This window comes from Cupressus sempervirens, chromosome 9 (genome assembly GCF_028749045.1).
Source record: "Cupressus sempervirens isolate cs-2001-9-10 chromosome 9, ASM2874904v1, whole genome shotgun sequence".
NCBI classification, from domain to species: Eukaryota; Viridiplantae; Streptophyta; class Pinopsida; order Cupressales; family Cupressaceae; genus Cupressus; species Cupressus sempervirens.
In genome coordinates this window covers 622,065,302-622,085,029 of record NC_143126.1, presented here as the reverse complement: position 1 = coordinate 622,085,029, position 19,728 = coordinate 622,065,302, and the positions used below count along the sequence as shown (strand labels likewise).

Below are 19,728 nucleotides of genomic sequence, written 5' to 3'. Positions count from 1 at the left end.
TTTGACATTGAATGAGGAGTTCAAAATATTGATCTATCAGATTTAGAAGGAATCTAACACTTCATTAGAGGTAACTTTGAACAAGGAGCTCAAAAGTTTATTTCGTTTCAGAGGGAGTTTGACACCTCATTAGAAGTAACCTTGACGAGGATCTTAAAAATTTAGTGTTTCTTCGTAAAGAAGAAGTTCCAAGTGCAATCCTTTGTAACACATTCTTCTCTATTAGAGGTAAATATGAGGTGAAGAACTTATGCTCCTATATGGTTCATGGTGAATGCCATGACAACACCACATGACAGTTTCCATGGTGACTTCACATAAACTTTTGATGCCATGTGTGTATGAGCTTGCCCCCTGTGTACATCATGAAGAAGTGACACTTCAAAATGATTACCACTTGTATTTGTTAAAGTTATTGAAAGGTGATGATCGTACAATAACTTAAAATCTTCTATTGTGATGGATATCTTATGATGTCTAAGAAGATCATGATAAATTAGTTTCTTGTAAATCAACAACTAAGTGATAGATGTCATTATGTTGATGATCTATGAGTTGTTTGTCTAGATATGTCATAGGTACTTGGTGAATATCATGTGTTGATATTCAAGAGGCCATTACCCATGATATCATAAATGATATCGGAACAGTGGATATCTTTTGATCAAAGATATTCTAATAGCCATTCATGTGTCTATCATACCTAACTAAGAGGGAGTGTTAATGCTATTGTAGTTTCATTCAAAGAAAACTCATTTGAAGATATATATGTATTTTTCATATGTATATTAGACATACTTATCTCATATAATATATACGTATACACACACACATACATATACATATACATATTATTTATTATCACTTTCTTAATCATGATAATAAGTGAATGTTTTTGATAACTAATGCAAGTTAAAAAGACATGTCTCTATAGAGACATGCCTCTTAATATCATATACAAATGCATTAAGAAGGTAATTTGAAACACACAAAAATATACAAGTGCTATTACAAGTTACAACAATAGTGAATCTAATAAAACTTAACACCTATAAGTATGTTTCCTATAATTTCTACCAAAAAGTGTTACACATTCAAGCAATTTGACGTACTCCAATGATTTTTGTTTATTTGAAATTAGGATATGCCTAACTTAGATTGCTTTGCACTCCTCTACCCTCTTCTATTATTGGATATGAAGCTTCACACATGAGAAAAGAAAAATTGAATGTTTTGTAAAAGGGCTTGCCTAAGTCAACCTCTATGTTGATGTTTGCATCTCCATAATGACAATGGTGATGAAAAAATAGTCTTACTCTTTGTAGGCAAAGGCTAAATTATAAATGGACTATTGAATTGAAAAGATTATACTTTAGAAATGATAATGGTGACCTGATGCAATTGTCATTAGAAGAGTCCTACAAATGTTAATACAAAATATTACAAATCATGACAAAATCATACTTGAAATTAAATTTAAAATATTTGTAAATTATTGTTGTTAAGGAGACAAGTCCTTCACTATCCCCTAATCAATCCCTACGCCCTAAAATAGAGATAGATAGCCCAACAAAGGAGACATCTAGGAAGGGGAATTCTCAACCTTCCTCTCCCAAGAGTACAATATCCCCCTTTGAGACTCCTGAAAGAAAGGAAAGAGAGATAAACATGATAATAGAAGCTCTGAACAACGTGAGAGTGGATGATCTTATGACCCAATTTATAGATGAAATTTGTGATGAAGAGGAATTAAAACTACCAAAGTCTTTATTAATTTTCCAAAATTGTAAAAGTCGATCATATAGTGGAAGACTAGGCACTAGGAGAAGAAGAAGAACATCAAGACCCTAAAGTTGAGAATACCCTAGAGGAAATTGAACCTCTAGGACTGGGTCTTATCCTTCCTAGTAAAGCAATCCCAGACTGTGCAAAAGTTCCAAAAAAGCGAGGACAAAAAACCTTGAAAGAATTAAAAATGAAAGATGGTGCTCCTAAAGGGCAAGTCAAATTAACAAATTTCACTTATGCAGGGAAGGGGAAGTACCTTCCCATGGCACAATGAATGTCTTAACATGGAATGTTAGGGGCCTCAATTTCCCTAACAAAAAATGGCTCCTCAGGGGTTGCATTTCCAAAACTAAGGCCATCATCCTTCAACAAATCAAACTAAACAACGAGGAAATGGGTAAATTCAAGAGATCTTTAGGATGTAGAGAAGTGAGATGTCCCTTCCATAGGTGCCTCAAGAGGATTAGCCATGATTTGAAATCCTAGGAATGTATCCATATCCTCCGTGGGTTAATCAATTTTGGATGAGTGGAATAGTTAAAGGTATAAGGTCGAACTTTAGATACATGATATTCGATATATATGGCCTTATCAATGGTAAGGAAAAATTCAGATTATGGCAAGAGTTAGCAGAATAGTTAAGTAATGGAGAGGATGAGCCCTCTATCCTAGGCGGTGACTTTAATGCTATCCTCCATCTCAAGGAGAAGAGTGGAGGGGTTAGATCTTTATTTGTAGTGTCCAAAGAATTCTCACAGTGAGTGAATCGATTAGGCCTATTAGAAATTGAAAGTTCAAACCAATCCTTTACTTGGAATAACAGGAGACAAGGCTTTACTAATATTGTAGAAAAATTGGATAGATTCTTAATAGATGGGGATGTAGCAGGATGTCTAGTCTCTTTCTATTTGAAGTTAGGGCTATATTAGGTTCAGACCATTATCTGATAGAGTTAAGTATCATTGAAGATAAATGACCTAGCAACCGTCCCTTTAAATTTGAGTAGTTGTGGCTCAAAGAGGATAGTTGTCTTACCCATATTAAGCAGTGGTGGGTAGAAACAAAAGTGAGTGGTTCAAAATTATTCCAAGTAGTATGCAAATTAAAAATCATCAAACATAAATTGAAGGAATGGAACTTAGATTTTTTTGGTAATATCTTTGAGGATAAATTAGATTTGGAGAACTGGCTAACGACCCTCAATAAAGACGTTATGGAAAATGAAATGAAGGAAGCACAATTCTTGGAAGAGAAGAATCTCTTACATTTAGATGAGGAAGTTTTGGCCAAAGAGGAACTCTTTTGGAAACATAAATCTAGGGAGACATGGCTAGAGGCAGGGGACAACAATACTAGATTCTTCCATGTTAGCTCCAAACAATGAAGAATAATCAATAGAATGTATTTCATTAAAGGAAAAGATGGTTCGGTCAAAACTTCTCCTAAGGAAATCAGCAAGGAAGCACTTTCGTACTTCAAAGATATTTACAATGGGGTTTGTTCCAACCTAGTGGCACAAAAGGACACTCTCTCAAATATTTTGAAACTAGTATCTTTCCAACCTAGTGGCACAAAAGGACATTCTCTCAAATATTTTGAAACTAGCATCTTAGGATCAAAACAAATGTTTAGTTAGGAAGATTAGTAAGACTAAAGTGGAATCATTGCTTAACCAAATGCATCCAGGTAAGTCTCCTAGCCCTAATGGCTTCCCTGCTTTTTTCTTTGAAAAATATTGTGATTTTATTAGGGATGAAGTTACCGGTGCTATGCAAGGAATCAGAAACTCAGGTAGACTCCCTAGGGAGGTTAATTACACATTTTTAGCCCTTATTCTTAACAAGCAGAATGCTATCTCCTTTAACGACTTTAGATTGATAGCTTTATGCAATACTCTTACTAACTCTTCACCAAAATTATGGCTTCTAGGCTCCAAATTATTCTTCCTACTCTCATCAGTGAGGATCAAACTAGTTTTGTCCCAGGATGATCAATTTATGATGGGATTGTTATAGCCCAAGAAGCAATTGACTCTATTTAGAATAACAAATTTGCAAGTATGATTATTAAGTTGGACATTAGTAAAGCATATAATAGGGTAGATTGGTGATTCCTTTGTGTCTTGATACTTTTGGTTTTTCTAAACAATGGATTAATTTGGTCATTAAATGTATTTCTATCCCCAAGATCTCTATCCTGGTTAATAGATCACCAAAGGGAATTTTCAACATCTCTCGAGGATTGAGGCAAGGAGATACAATTTCCCCCTTCCTCTTAATCTTAATGGCCAATGCACTAGGCAAATCAATATCTAGAGCTCAAACTTACGAAATTATTAAAGGAATCTCCATCTCGAGTATTTTAGCTCCCACTACCCACCATCATTTTGTAGATGACACATCGCTCTATGGAGAGAGCTCGACAAAGGAAGCAATGACTTTCAAGGATATTCTAACAAAATACTCAGAGGCCTCGGGACAAGAGATCAATAGAGAGAAGTCGAATGTCTTCTTTTCCAATACTTTCCCCAATCTTGGAAGAAAGATTTGTGCTATCTTGAACTTCAACATGGGAATCCTCCCTTGTTGATATTTGGGCCTTCCCTCAGAATTAGGGCGTAGCACTTCCAAACCATGAAATCACCTCATTGATAAGGATAATAGGATGGAAAGGTAAATGGTTATCCTTTAGTGGTAGGAAGACTATGGTTTCTTCTGTTTTATCAGCCCTCCCCATTTATCAACTCTCCTACATAGATCTCTTGGACATCAAGTTTAGGGAAATCAATAGCTCGCTAAGGTATTTCTTTTGGAAAGAAAGTGGAGAGCAAAAGAAGCTCCCCCTCGTGTTTTGGGATAAAGTTTACCATTCGAAGATTTTAGGGGGGGCAAGTATTAAGAATATTAAACATCAAAGCAAGGGTCTAGGAGCCAGACTGATATGGTGTATGATTAGACATTTCGACCTTAAATGGGTTTAGATCCTTACTAGCAAGTATTTGTCCTCTCCTAACTCGATTAATCTCTTGAGGGAAGCCAACCCCCCTAAAGGATCGAGATTGTGGAACTTTTTGTTGAAATGCAAACATGTCATCTAAGAAAAGTTATCTTGGAACCTAGGAGTTGGTAAGGAAGCACTTTTTTGGAGGGATTCTTGGGGTGTTACGATCCCCTGGATCACATCACTTCGCTTCAATCTTGTAAATCCTATTTAGAAAGAGAGTGGGGCTCCAAGGTGAGGGATTATGTGACTTTTGAGGGCTGTGAGCTAAAATGGGAATGGAAAGACCTTAATTTAGTAGATATCCAACCAAAAGATAAAGCTCTTCATTCTATTTTGAAATCTCGTAAAATCTCTTTCAGGGGAGGTAAGGATACTTTGTTCTGGATAACCAGCAAGGATGGAGAATATAATTCAAAGGATGGTTATAAAGTTGTGGAATCTCAAAAAGGATGGTCTCCTAGCACATTCCCACTTAAAATATGTTGGGATAAACACTGTATCCCAAAGGCTGGCTTCTTCTTATGGATTTTGTTACATCAATGAGCTCTTACCAAAATTAGAGTTAGAAAGTTTGATTTTACAAGTCCTAGGTGCTCTTTATGCGAAGGAAAGGAGGAAACCTCATATCCATGTCTCCAAATAAACTTATTCAACTATAAAGGAACACAGGAACTAATAAGTTGAATAAATTACTTTCAGTAAATTTAACTCCACTTTAACATTAATATTTGCAATAGGTAGGAATGGTTACTGCAATTTAAGAGGATTACAATTCATTTTGATTCAAAACATCTTTAAAGGGAAATATCACTTCAAATGAATTAAACAAATAAAATATATTATCATTTTATTAAAATATTTAGTGTAATCCCAATACTGAGGTACCTTGGGACGACAGGACAAGTTTTAGTGACGCGGGGAAAATGGGCCTCATTTTCGGGGCAGCGAGGGGACAACCAGGGGACGGCGGCAAGGGGAGGATAGGCAGGAGGGTGTTGTATATTATACATATAGAACTTGAAGTTTTAGTTATGGTAACATTAATTTATAAACTAATTTATAAACTTATTATTCTATTTAGGTGCATATTCTTTATTTGACCAAATAATCAGGATAATAAATTAAAATTTCAAGGACTAAAACATTATAGTTGATTATTAGGAATTTTAAACTATGATTTTTCTATTTTTTCATTGGTAAGAGCAAGCAGAAAAGTCATTTTTAGAAAAGAAAAAGAAAAATTTAGTAATATTAATCCTCTTTGAGTTTCTCCACATACATAACACGAAAGACGGCAGAGAACTCCAAGCACTCTACACTGACCAGAGGGGCATGAACAAGTCAGGCAAGTCCCTCTATTTCAGGCTCTTCTCTTTCTACTAGATTATCCCCAACTTTATGTGAGGACAATGACTTCACCGCTGAAAATGACTCTAGCGATGATTGTGGTCAGCTTTGAATAACCAATTATGTTAGGGTTTGATGGAGTCCTGATTTTCAAAATTTTGGGCATCCATTTGAGCATATTTACTATAACCTCCTACTAGCCTCTTCCCCTGATAGTTTACAGAGACTCCTAGATGGTTTGGCTTCTTTTTGCGATCAACGTCAGCTCGTAGTCAATCTAAGTAAGACTCGGATTATGATCTTTAACTGATCAAAGACCTCTCATCTTCATTTCATTTTTCAAGGAAAGGAGATTGAGATCACTTCTTCTTATATGTACTTCGGGGTGAAGTTCTTGGGTCCTCACTTCAGTTTGAGACCGACTATCCAGTCCAGAGTCAGTAAGGGCATGGGCTCCCTTGCTATGCTTGAGGGACAATGCTTCAGACATCATTTCTAGGACATCACGTCCAAGCTTTCCCTCCTGGACTCCTTGATTCAACCGACCGTTCTTTATGGCTCTGTGGTTTGGGGACCTTCTCTTCTTGTCTCGGATTGAGCCTCCATCTAGCGCATTTAGACCTTGCTTCTATGATGTATGATCAGATGTCACAGACTCACCCCCCAAAGCATTATCTTAGCTAAGTTTGGTGCTGACCCCTTCAAACTTGCGGCCATGTTTGATTTGATTTGGTTTCTCCACCACCTTAGTGGTTTTGTGGATCTGATTACCGATCGACACGGATATTCTTACTTGGCCTACTGTTCCTCTATTATAGTTATGAGATCTGATACTAGCACTAGATCTTATTGTTGGTCCACTCAGGCCACTTCTCTTTTGTGTTTGATTGGGATTGAGATTGATTGCCTTCCTCCTTAGCAGTTCTTGCTGGATGCTCTGACTCACCTCCTTCCCTCACGTCAGGAGTTGAATGAGCATGTCAGATTGGATATTTATAGACAGTACATGACCACTACTTGGTGTAATCCTCCCGGAGGATTATGTCCAAGGATGGCCTTCCATTCTGAGCATTTTCTTGAGATCCATGAAGAGATTATTGTTTTCCCTGCCTATTTATCTCAATGTTGGAGTCATGCCCTACGTTTATCTCTAGGCTCCTTCAGAGTTGGCTCCACTATCTCTAGGTCTAGATCGATCGCCATATGGATAGAGATGACCAGATTTGTTGGTTGTGTACTTTGGTGGGAGGTTGAGAATGAGAGTCACTTTATTTTTTGTTGTCCCATCTACTATGAGATTGGAGGGAGATTCCATTGCCTATTTAGAGATTGCTTGTCTCTTTTAGCAGTCTTCAGTTACATTGACCAACAATGCCTTGCACTTTAGCTCTAGGAGGCCACCCAGCTCCGCAATCATACCTTGTAGTCATTGCTACCTTAGTGTCATACCCCTGATCAGCTCATCATTGCCTTTTTCTCCCCCCCATCTCCACCACGGGGCATGAAAAGGTCATCCAATATCACTCACTCCAGATCGGTGAGACATTGCACTAGTCTTTCTAGGCAACGACACTCTTCCAACAATTCTTAGCAACGATCCAGGACTATTGATTGTCCGCAATTATACCCTTCTGTGATCGATTTCTTTTTGCCAAGGAAGGACCCCCTAGTTCTTGCTTTGGCTTTCCTACTCTTGCTTATTGTATTGTTTCTTCTCGGACACTGTTTGGTGCTCCTGCTCTTTTCAGCTCTCTTGTTTGTATGCTTAGTCCCATAGACCCGTTGTGATTTTTTGTTGGACATTAATATTAGTATGTTGTCTTACCTTATCTTATCTACCCCATTTCCTATCATTTATACATACTCATTAAGATCAAATTTAACGCTTTTCTTTGTTCCTAAATTACATTTTTTTATCAAGATCCTCATACAAGTCATTAGTCTTTGGGGCATTCATGAGTATCAAACTTCACGATTAAAATTGTGAAGATATATATACTTGTTGCCTACTAATGTTAAAGACATAAAAGAGAGAAGTCAAAATACTGTAAACCTTGAGTGAGCATGTAAATGCAGTCGATTTCTACAATGCATTTGAAATGATAGATGATTATGTTTATATACTAATGGAGTTATGTAATGATGGAGAGCACCTCCATCAAATATTGCAGTCAGAACGATAAGTGCTACTGCAAAATTTGATGCAGCCTGTCTGTTCGTTAGACAAAGGAGACTTTAACATATGTTTATGGATAGCGCAGTCAAGACTGAAGTACTTACCTAAATAATTAATCCATCTTAAAAGGCTGATCATTTGTTGATCTTGTAATCAAATTGATGATTTGTCATCTTTATCTGACATGGAAAGTGAAATCCTAGAGCCAACTGTGCAAATTGCAATATCTTTAACCCACTGACGACTATATGAAGCTAAAATGCTATCACAGGCTGGGGCTGTGTCCATTTTCAACCTCCAACTTGGTGTCTTGTTCTAATTGTTATTCAGAGAAAACTCTCGGTCACAACTTCCTACTGCTGCCAGCATGTCTACGTTCAATACCCAATATAATAAAACCGAGCATCACCAGGTCAAAGAAGGCAACTGTTATTACAGGGAGGAACAATGATAAATATACAGTTGATAAAAATGATGAAGACAATATCATCCCCATCGTTTAAAGAGGAACAACTACTAATTTCTCCAGACCACAAATATTTGGTCTGGTGGGATCACGTGACTTGTCTAGAAACATAGAAGGCATATCATGCGCTTAAATAAGTAATTTCAGCGTGAAATTACTTGTTGGTGATGATGGAAGGCTCTTGCATAAACAACGACATCAAAATATTATTGCCGGCAATTACTTTCGAAGAAGAGATGGCAAAGGAAAACAAGAAGATATGACCGGCGTTCGAAATGAATTAGAGAGGTGTTCGACTATGATTTCGAAAGGAGGTCTCAGACAGAAAGACAGTCCACCGCAAATGTCCTAGTTGTGAGAGATGCTTATACCTATTGGACTCACTGTGTTTGATATGGTGAATCGATGAAGAAAGAAGTCTTATCGCAGGAGTTAAAAATTATAGAATGATCGCCAACGAGAGAGTTAATAATAATTATTCCTACAAGGTTTATGTTAATAAAAGTTCCCACTGCACCTATTTTGGTGAGCAATAACAAAGGTTCCGGGCCGGTCCCACTACTTTCACGTCCAGTCCCAGTAATGTGCATCTGGGTATGGCCAGGTTGTGTCAATCACTTTATGCTATGGTTCATATCAAAAGAATGCACTCTTACAGGAAAAACTTGAAGATGTCAGTTATTCTAATTTCAAATTAACAGAGGAAAGTTCCCAATCTAGTTGATTAAAGCTAAATGTTGAATAGACTGCCTTTTATCATATGCAATATGATGACATAATTGCAATATAATGACATAATTGCAAAAAGACTAAGGTCTACAATAATAGCAGGATAGTTATATGCTGCTGATAGATTTTCTAGGAGCTAAACATATGTTTATGAGAAGACATTGCATTGTTGAATTCCATTCAAAATATCAAATTGACAATCGATAAAGACTTGTGCCACTAATTTGTTGTCATGGATATTATGTAACACGTATGCATTAAATAGGAGCAGAATGGATATAGAAAATATAAAAATCAACCACAGACAGATCTAGGCTTTGCTGATCAGTATCGAGCTTGAGATCTTGTCATTCTATGAGAGACATAGATTGATCACTTCAAACAAGAAAATTCATAAATAATAGCTTAACTTGTTCTATCACATAAGAAAATTACTCAACCATAAGCTTCAATACTTATTAAAAATGTAGAACTCCTGCTCTTACAAACCAAACTACACTTCTACAAATTAGAGTTGCTGCTCATACAATAGACAAAAAAAAAACCAAACTACAATTCTACAAATTAGAGTTGCTGCTCATACAATAGACAAAAAAAAAAACCAAACTACACTTCTACAAATTAGAGTTGCTGCTCATACAATAGACAAAAAAAAAAAAACTAAACTGCTGCTATTACAAAATAAATAAACATAAACTTCTTACTTCTTATTTCATTGAGTTGCTGCACATAAACTTCTTATTTCATTGAGTTGCTGCTCATAAGAAACAGATATACTGTAGTCTTTTTCTATGTCTTCTAGGTTGCTCGAGGACCTCTATTTATAGTCAAAACTCTTATCCAAACATTTAAATCCAGCTCTACAATTTCACATGGCTGCATATGGATAACTGGTAATATAATAAATTATTTTGCAGCACATTGAATACTGGATAAGACTAACCTCGGAGAAAGCGACCACAAGATAAGGCAATTCAATTCTAACACTGTAGGTGCACTGGGTGTTGGGATTACTATTCCCAATAGATTTGTTATCAGGATTACAAGAGGAGACATATGAGCTATGCTCTACGTGTAAGCAGCCATTATCAACACTTGTTCTCTGATGTATGTTTACAGGCAACGGTTGGATTATACTATTCTATCATGCCTAGTCAATGTAAATATTTTTATTTTATTTTTGTAAATCAAAATGAAAAAGAGATGACAATGGAAAAAAATTAAGGTGTTTGTTTTTGTCAATTGGCTATATTTTTTACTCACAAAATGGTAGTTCTTTCCACCAACTATATTCTATTTCAAAGAAGATATATAATCATATGGCATGTACCATGTCTTCATGATGATTTTCAACACAAACAATCATGAAATATCAGACAGCCAGAACAGATCTGACACAGTTTTAAAATTGTAAAAACCTAAAGAATGAGAACATTTACTTATTGAACAATCGTAAAAACCTAAAGAATGAGAACATTTACTTATTGAACAATCGTAAAAACCTAAAGAATGAGAACATTTACTTATTGAACAATCCAAAATCACATTCATACTTCACTAAAATGATAAAATCCACGTCTCCAACACTATATTCTACTGGACAAAACTCAATGATTATCCATTTGATTGCTAAAATAAAAAAGTAATCGAACATTTAAGATGTACTTAGTACCATGTAGGTCAATCAAAAAGCAGGCAAATGGTTAGCTCCATGTTGCAAATTCGTCCTCTTTAAGATGTAGAGCACAGGGGGCCACCATAGACAATCTTGATATCCCAAAGCGTGTCAATCATCAGAATTTTGCTGTAGCTTTCTGCTAATAAGTTACTGAAAAGAAAATAGAAAAAGAAAAATTTGTTTCTTGGATCTCTGAAACCTCCCTATTAATTTTCAAAGTATTAGGTAACCTTCAAAAGTCTAATCAAACTACTGAAATTAAAAAATTAAAATACTTGTAACTCAAGTTGAACGACTAGCATGCTCAGTTCTATAATAATTGATTTAGATCAACTTTATTGTTAGTTCGGTGCTTTACAAAAAAAAAATCATTGCTAATGATAATCCTCTATTTGTGTAAATGGTCCCTGCTTGTGCCCACATTCTTTGCCATTTTATTCGGTGCTCATTTTCGGTGCTGAAATTTAAAATTTTATCCATTCATGTTTACAATGCAATTTTCTGTTATTTCTATTGAGCTCCATGTTCCCATCGGTTTGGCAAAAGCAAACACTTGTATCACCTATGGAGAAATTTTTTACCTATTCTAAGATAGAGAGATTAAAATTACGATTCGTCCTTCATGATCAAGAAGAGGATTATTAAATTATTCTGTCAAAATTTTTGCATTAGGTATTTTTCGCATTCGGTGTTTAACAAATAGGGATGGTGTGAATTATACATAAGTTTCCTTGTCTTTGGCTAATCGGACTTTCCACCTAAGAAGTTAAATTCCTTTTGGTTAACATAGAATTGCATATTGAATATATTTCTTGTAGAACACAAGAATAATTAGTAATGTTTAATAAATAATGTCTCATAAAATTTTACGTAATAATCCTTGTTGTCCCATAAGCAAAGGTGCTGGTCTTTTAAAATCATTGAAATATAGTTATTTGATTTATAAATTTTGGAGTCCGAAATTTTTATACTTCCTTCTTGCAAGCATCTAATCAATTATTGATGACATTATACAAAAGCATTCACTCATTTCAAGCACATCATTCAACTTTATTTTGATAACCAGAGAACTCACCAGGTTTAAACTCGCTATATAAGAGCTTTGTACAAGGTTATCAGGTTCGAGGTGAAAGTTTACCCACCTAAGTGTAGCAAAGCCCAAAGTGCAAAGGAATCGAAATCAATCCCATTCGTTAAACAAAACTGATTGGGTAATCCTATCAAAGAATTGGCATAACTCATGGATTTCCCATTTTTGATTTTGGTAACCAACAGGGTTTGCTACAATCTTGTTTTACTACTCTTTTAAGTTGAATATGGTTTGATAAAGATGAACACCATTTATCAATAAGATTAAAGTTACAATACTTTTAAAATTGCTTCAGTTTATTAAGGGAGACCATATCCATTCAGTGAACTATGAAATCAATTTGGGGTTTCCTCTAAGGTATCCACTGCCACCACAGTCATCACTACAAATAGCAGCAGTAGCCGGAGATTCTAAGGTATGTGCTTCTTATAACACTCCAAAGAGACTATCCTTCTCATCATTTCTGTATTTTATCAAGAGCAAGGCGACATCCACCAAGAATAACCATAGCAAAAACAAAAAGTCTGACCAACTAAAGCACGAAGAAACAAAGGTTGGCTAGTTGAAAAGCTGGAGAGGTAGGATTGTTGGATTTTGCAGATCAAATCAGTCCTACAACTGCAACATTTGGGGTGGTTAATAAAAGACCCACAGAGCATAGAAGCGAGAAAGACATCTCCAGTGCTCACCCTGTTTATGAGAGCCCTCTATGGATGTTGCCTAGGCTTTTTACGTCTAGATCAGTTTGGTGCGGAAGAAATAGTTTCACATAGATCAGGCTGACATTTTTGAGTTAGGAGTCAAAATTGCGGGGGGCCACATGAGTGCTTATGTTGCTGACAAGAAAGCTGCTAAAGTCAACTCCAAACAAGCCAAATTTAAGTCCCAGAAGTGTTATTGTTGTTGTCGCTTCAGTTGATCACTTGCTGATTGATAAAGAGGAGCAACAAGCGAAGGATAAAAGGCATCTCATTGTGAGACCCAAACATCTTTTTGGAGGATTTGGGAAAGACATTGCAACAGTTTATGGTGTTGTCTTCTCTTGTTTCCGATGATGGGAACCAGACTTCAGGGGCTGGTGCTAGTCGGAGTTGAGGTGACGGTTGGGCACTCTCCAGTCCTGCAAGAATCTTCAAGCATAAGAAGCCTTCTAGGAAAACAATTAGAATCAAAAACTTCAGTTTCATGAATCAGGATAGAAATACGCTTTCCACTTCTTATTAAGCTGATAACGCTCTAAAAGGAGATTGAAAGAGGGTAAGTTTGAATTTATCCCTCTAAGCTCATTTTCTACTTGGTTAAACTTATTGGGTGTATATACTAGGCTTCCCTTTGAATTTCCTAGTGTTCAAGCATCAAAGTTGTCTCAAATTGACAAAATAGGAATTTATAATCTTTGTAATTATATAGTTCTTTTTTAAACCAATTAAAGAAATAGTAGTAGGGAGTTGAGTATGGATTCTTTTTTGTTTCTTTATCGTTTGGTGAAGATGATTGACGTAAATTGTTTTTAAAACATTTGGCCTTTGAAGTGATTGGGATGTAGGATTATTTTCATTATGTACTAGTGTAACACTCTTACTAGGTACGTTGGGACATTGGGATGAGTTTCTGAGATAGGGGGATGAAGGGTTTCAATTTCAGAAGGTGCGGGGATGGCAGTGGGGCGGGCGGTGGGTGGATGGGGTGTGCTGTATCCTATACATGTAGAACTTGAAATGATAGTCATGAAATAATGTTTTAGTATGACATACTAAATTGAAATACTTGAACATAACAAAATTTCAACATTAACTAGAACCAATGAACATATAACATAGTAAAATCGTACAAACCCAACAGTAACTTTCAAAAATCAAAATTCAAGTACCCATTTGTGTACAGTGTGGCTGCAGAATGGCGGAGGTTAGGATACTTGGGTACTCCAAGTACCCAGTGTGAAGACGTATTGGGAATGGGGTACTTCAAGGTTTTGAGAGGCGTGCGCGTCCCCGTGTTTCACTGATATGTGCCAATATGAACAAACACTCTAGTTGTCTACTCTGCCTTCATTTGAAGAACTGATATTCTTTGTATCACCTATGGAGAAATTTTTTACTTTTTTAAGACATGCTTATCTCTAAGTTAATTTAGCGATCGGAGTTTCTTTATAATGTACCAATATGAGTGCTCTGAATCTCTCCTCTCTGGGTCTCATACGATGTCTAAACCCATGGATGCCAGCTCAAGTAATAGGCATGGGCTCACTACTGCCCTTCTATTTTGCTCTAATATCTATGTTAGGTCAAACCATGTTGGTCTCTCAAAATGATTCAAGTTTATTCATCTTATCTTCTGTTATATTTGAACTCAAATAGATTAATGTGATTACATTATTCATTGGGTTTTTTGTACTTTTTGCATTGCAGTCGACGAAACCACATTTCTTTGAGGCATTCTGCGAAACAACTCATGTTCCTGTTTTCCCCTAATAATGTTCATAAGAGGCATTTTGTGTTGTTTCTTTCTTATATTCTTTATATATACAGACCTCCTAAAATTCTCTTTCATGTTATGCTTTAATCTTCTTCTAAGTATTCACGAATACATTCAAGATAATATCCCATCTAATCATTTATTTGTTATTTCATTTATCCAAGTACCCCGTCTTCTGTAATGTTCTACTATCTTCTTCTGTAGCCTCTTGGTCTAAATGCCTCCTATTCAGAGCAGATGCTCATTTATGGGAAGCATCTATTTTGGGGAGCAATAACAAGAGTTCCCACTGCTTTCACGTCCAGTCCTAGTAATGTGCATTTGGGCATGGCCAATGGGTTATGCCAATCACTTTATGCAATGGTTTATATCAAAAGAATGCACTCTTACAAGAAAAACTTGAAGCTGTCAGTCATTCAAATTTCAAATTAACAGAGGAAAGTTCCCAATCTAGTTGATTAAAGCTATATGTTGAATAGACTGTCTTTTACCATATGCAATATGATGACATAGTTGCAAAAAGACTAAGGTCTACAATAATAGCAGGATAGTTATATGCTGCTGATCGATTTTCTAGGAGCTAACTTATGTTTATGAGAAGATATTTCATTGTTGAATTCCATTCAAAATAGCAAATTGGCAATCGATAAAAACTTGTACCACTAATTTGTTGTCATGGATATTATATGAAACGTATGCATTTGTGCTATTGATTTGTTGTCAAGACTACAAGACGAGACATGAACTATGCTCTATGTGTAAGCAGCCGTTATCAACACTTGTTTCTCTGTTATCTGTTTACAGGCAACTGTTGGATTATACTATTCTATCATGCCTAGTCAATGTAAATATTCCTATTTTATTTTTATAAATCAAAATGGAAAAGAGATGACAATGGAAAAAATTAAGGCGTTTGTTTTTCCACCAACTATATTCTGTTTCAAATAAGATATAAAAATGAAGTGTATAATCATATGGCATGTACCATGTCTTCATGATGTTTTTCCAATTGACTATATTTTTCACTCACAAAATGGTAGTTCTTTTCACCAATTATTCTCTTTCAAAGAAGATATAAAATTAAGTCTATAAGCATATGGCATGTACCATGTCTTCATGATGATTTTCAACACAAACAATCATGAAATATCAGATAGCCTGAGCAGATCTGACAGTCTTAAAATTGTAAAAACCTAAAGAATGAGAACATTTACTTATTGAACAATCCGAAATCACATTCATACTTCACTAAAGTGATAAAATCCACGTCTCCAACACTATATTCTACTGGACAAGACTCAGTGATTATCCATTTGATTGCTAAAACATAAAAAGTAATCGAACATTTAAGATGTCCATAGTACCAGGTCAATTAAAAAGCAGGCAAATGGTTGGCTGCATGTTGCAAAATTCGTCCTCTTTAAGATGTAGAGCATTGGGGGCCAACATACACAATCTTGATATTCCATATCTTGTCAATCATCAGAATTGTGCTGTAGCTTTCTGCTAATAAGTTACTGAAAATAAAATAAGAAAAGGAAAAATAGTTTCTTGGATCTCTGAAACCTCCCTATTTTGTTTAATTTTTGGAAGCATTAGGTAGCCTTCAAAAGTATAATTAAACTAATGAAACAAAAAACCTAAATACTTGTAACTCAAATTAAACAACTAGCATGCTCAGTGGTATAATGATTGGTTTAGATCAACTTTATTGTTAGTGCGGTGCTTTACAAAAAATCATTGCTAATGATATCCTCTATTTGTGTAAATGGTCCCTGTTTGTGCGCATTTTCTTTGCCATTTTATTCGATGGTCATTTTCGCCTTCGGTGCTGAAATTTAAAAATTTATCCGTTCATGTTTATGATGCAATTTTCTGTTATTTCTATTGAGCTTCATTTTCCCATCGGTTTGTCAAAAACAAACACTTGCGTTATGTGTTTGTCTTTCATTTCCCTTATCCTCTGCTGAAGTCCAAATTTTTGAGCAGAGCCGATACCTGAAACCCATCAAAGATCTTGCATGCTTTTTACAAATAAAACAAAATAGAAAATGATAGTAATAGTCTTCTCCAAAAGGGATTGCATGCTTAAGCGCCCTTCCAACAGCTTTAGAAGAAAACTTCGAAGTTGATGTTTTATCAGGATATAAATTTTAAATAGGCTTGTGTAGAAATTTATTTTCGACTTTGCACGGATTGTAAAATAGTTTTTACTTTGCAGATCACTTTAATAAAATGACTTCCGCAATCAATCAATCAGATTGCATCTACTTAACCGTATCTTATCCCTTAAAGTATCACACTTGTTAAGGTTAGGCGGATGGGCTAGTTAAAATTTATAAAATTGAAAGTTATTGAATGCTTTGCTATGGATCGCTTAAATTTCATATAAACATCAAAAGAGGATATATTTTATGATCCAGGGGTGTTTTATAATTACAAAAGTCTTATGAAACCTTTTTTCCCTGGACAATTATGCGTGCATCGTGGTGATCTGTGTCCAATTTATTGTTTGAAGAGCTATGTGCAAGATGCCGCTCAACGGATCAGACCCAGACCAGTCAATTGAAGAAGTTACGCACAAATGAGTCCTCTCAACCAAACAAACGGTCGCGCAGGTGATATGCGTTTTATTTAAACGTACCTATCTCTACTAATTGAATCCAACAATATGAATCTTACTCTTTGTTTCGAATTACAGGAACCAGGGACACAAGTTTGATGTATTTCTCAGTCACAGTGGGAAGAAGAAAAATTTTGTTAGGCAGCTCTACAGAGATCTGACAAACCAAGGTTTGTCCTGCTTCTTTGATGAAGATCGTGATGAAAGTTTGCCAGTTGGGGATGTTTTCCCCCCTCGTATATTTGAAGCCGTGGAGACATGCGGAGTAGCAATTTTTCTTCTTTCTAAGGAATTCTTGGAATCAAAGTGGCCAATGCTCGAACTCGATGCTTGCGTCAAGGCTCAAGGCACAAATTCCCCTCCCGTAATTTTACCATTGTTCTGTATTATTTCACCCGCATATCTGAAGCAAACTGCGGCACTCAACGAAAAGTGGAAAGAGATTGGTATAGAGGAGCAACAATGTGTCGGATGGCACAAAGCATTGAAAACAATACGGCCGATTAATGGACTGAAGTTTAGTGAAGGTGGCAATGAAGTCCAGTTCAGAGATGAAATAGTGAAAGAAATCTGGCGCAAACTTCCAGCAGCTTCTCCAAGGTATCATGTCCCTTTTATGCAAGGCGAGCTCCGAATGTGTCAGGTGAAAACAACTCCCTACCTTATTTTCCATCTCTTTTCCTTTCCTCCTTTCCTTTTACTGCAATGTGACGTATATATGCATACCGTTTTAACTAATTTATTCATTACAGGAGGTTGAAGATTTCTTGAAAAATAAAGTGCATCCCAACAATAAAGGTATCAGAATTGCTGGATTGCATGGAATAGCGGGTGAAGGGAAAACAACAGTTGCCAAGGCATTCTGTAATCTCAAATTGAAGGATTTTGAAGGCAAAGTGTGCCATCTGGAATTTTCCAGAGGCGATTCATTCGAAAGAGCAAAACTTGCCCTGCAGCATCTCATTCACTGCCCTCAATCGCATCTTGAAAACTTGATAAAAGACCAAGTGAGTAAATTCGTATGTTCTAATTTGTTTAGGAGATGTTCTTCGTTGGTGTGAAGTTCGCTGAAAATGCAAATGAGAAAGAACAAAACAGCAAGAAAGAGGAAAGACACAAACACATGATTTTATCGTGGTTCACCAGAAATTGTGGCTACGTCCACACTGCAGAGAAGATCTCTTATTAATGTTAAAGTCTGAACTTTACATCACAGCTGTAGCTTCAGCTCTTCGAATACGATATGAAATAATGAACCTCCAATACACATATATATAGAGTCTCAAGAGAAATGAAGAGGCAAACAATTGGAGGGAAAACAATAATAAATTGTGAATGATAAATGGAAGACTGTTGGGCTTCACATGTACACCCAACAAACCCCCACTTGAAGTCCAACTGTTGTAATGTATGAGTCTCCCTTGAATTCCCCTACTGTTATTTCTTTGCAACGTCGAGAGAAGCTCGGCAGAACTCGAACTTCTCTCGTGGAACAACCTTTGTGAATGCATCAGCTGGATTCTCCTTGGTGTTAATCTTCAGGACTTGAAGTTTTCTCTGGTCAAGTTTACTTCAAATGAAATGATATTGTACCTCAATATGCTTAGTCCTACTATGAAAAACTGCATTTTTGGCTAAGTCAATGGCACTTTTACTATCACAATACAAGGTTGATCCTTGTTGAGGACAATCAAAATCACCAAATAGATGTTGCAACCAAATCAACTTATTTGCTCCTTTAGTGAGAGCAATGTATTCAGCCTCAGTAGTAGAAAGTGGGACCACTAGTTGCAACTTCGATGCCCAACTGGTCGCTGCTCCAGGAAAGGTAAATACATAAGTTATAACCAGTAGTAGATCTTCTATTATCTAAATTTCCAACAATATCTGAATTAGTATAACCTCTGAGTGAAGTGTCTTTGTCACCAAAACACAATACAAAATTAGGAGTGCCCTTAAGATATCTTAAGATCCACTTAACCACATCCCAATGTTGTTTACCCAGATTACTCATAAATCTGCTGATAACCCCCATTGCTTGGGTGATATCCGGACAAGTGCAAACCATTGCATACATAAGACTACCCACTGCTGAAGAATATGAGATGTTCTTCATATAGTTTTGTTCTTCTTGTGTCTTGGGACACATGGCTGAAGATAATTTGAAATGATCAGCAAGAGGAGTGCTGACCGGTTTGGCATCCGCCATGCCAAATCTTTCTAACACTTTGAGAACATAGTGTTCTTGAGAAAGCTTTATTTCCCTCGTGTCTATCACAGATAATGTCCATGCCAAGTATCCGTTTCCCTGCCCCTAAGTCTTTCATAGCAAACCTTTGTGACATCTTCTCTT

At 36.1% G+C, this 19,728-nt stretch overlaps 1 protein-coding gene across 2 annotated transcripts in view; it reads left to right on the top strand.

Annotated features, from left to right (window-relative positions):
* LOC149540242 (uncharacterized) overlaps window positions 1–19,728 on the top strand; it is a 133,199-nt gene that overhangs the window by 50,309 nt on the left and 63,162 nt on the right. For both annotated transcript variants that reach the window (XM_089801386.1, XM_089801385.1), the window contains exons 2-4: window positions 17,271–17,370; window positions 17,454–18,018; window positions 18,128–18,382. In XM_089801386.1, coding sequence (XP_089657512.1) covers window positions 17,271–17,370; window positions 17,454–18,018; window positions 18,128–18,382 — 920 coding nt within the window. The remainder of the gene's footprint in view (window positions 1–17,270; window positions 17,371–17,453; window positions 18,019–18,127; window positions 18,383–19,728) is intronic.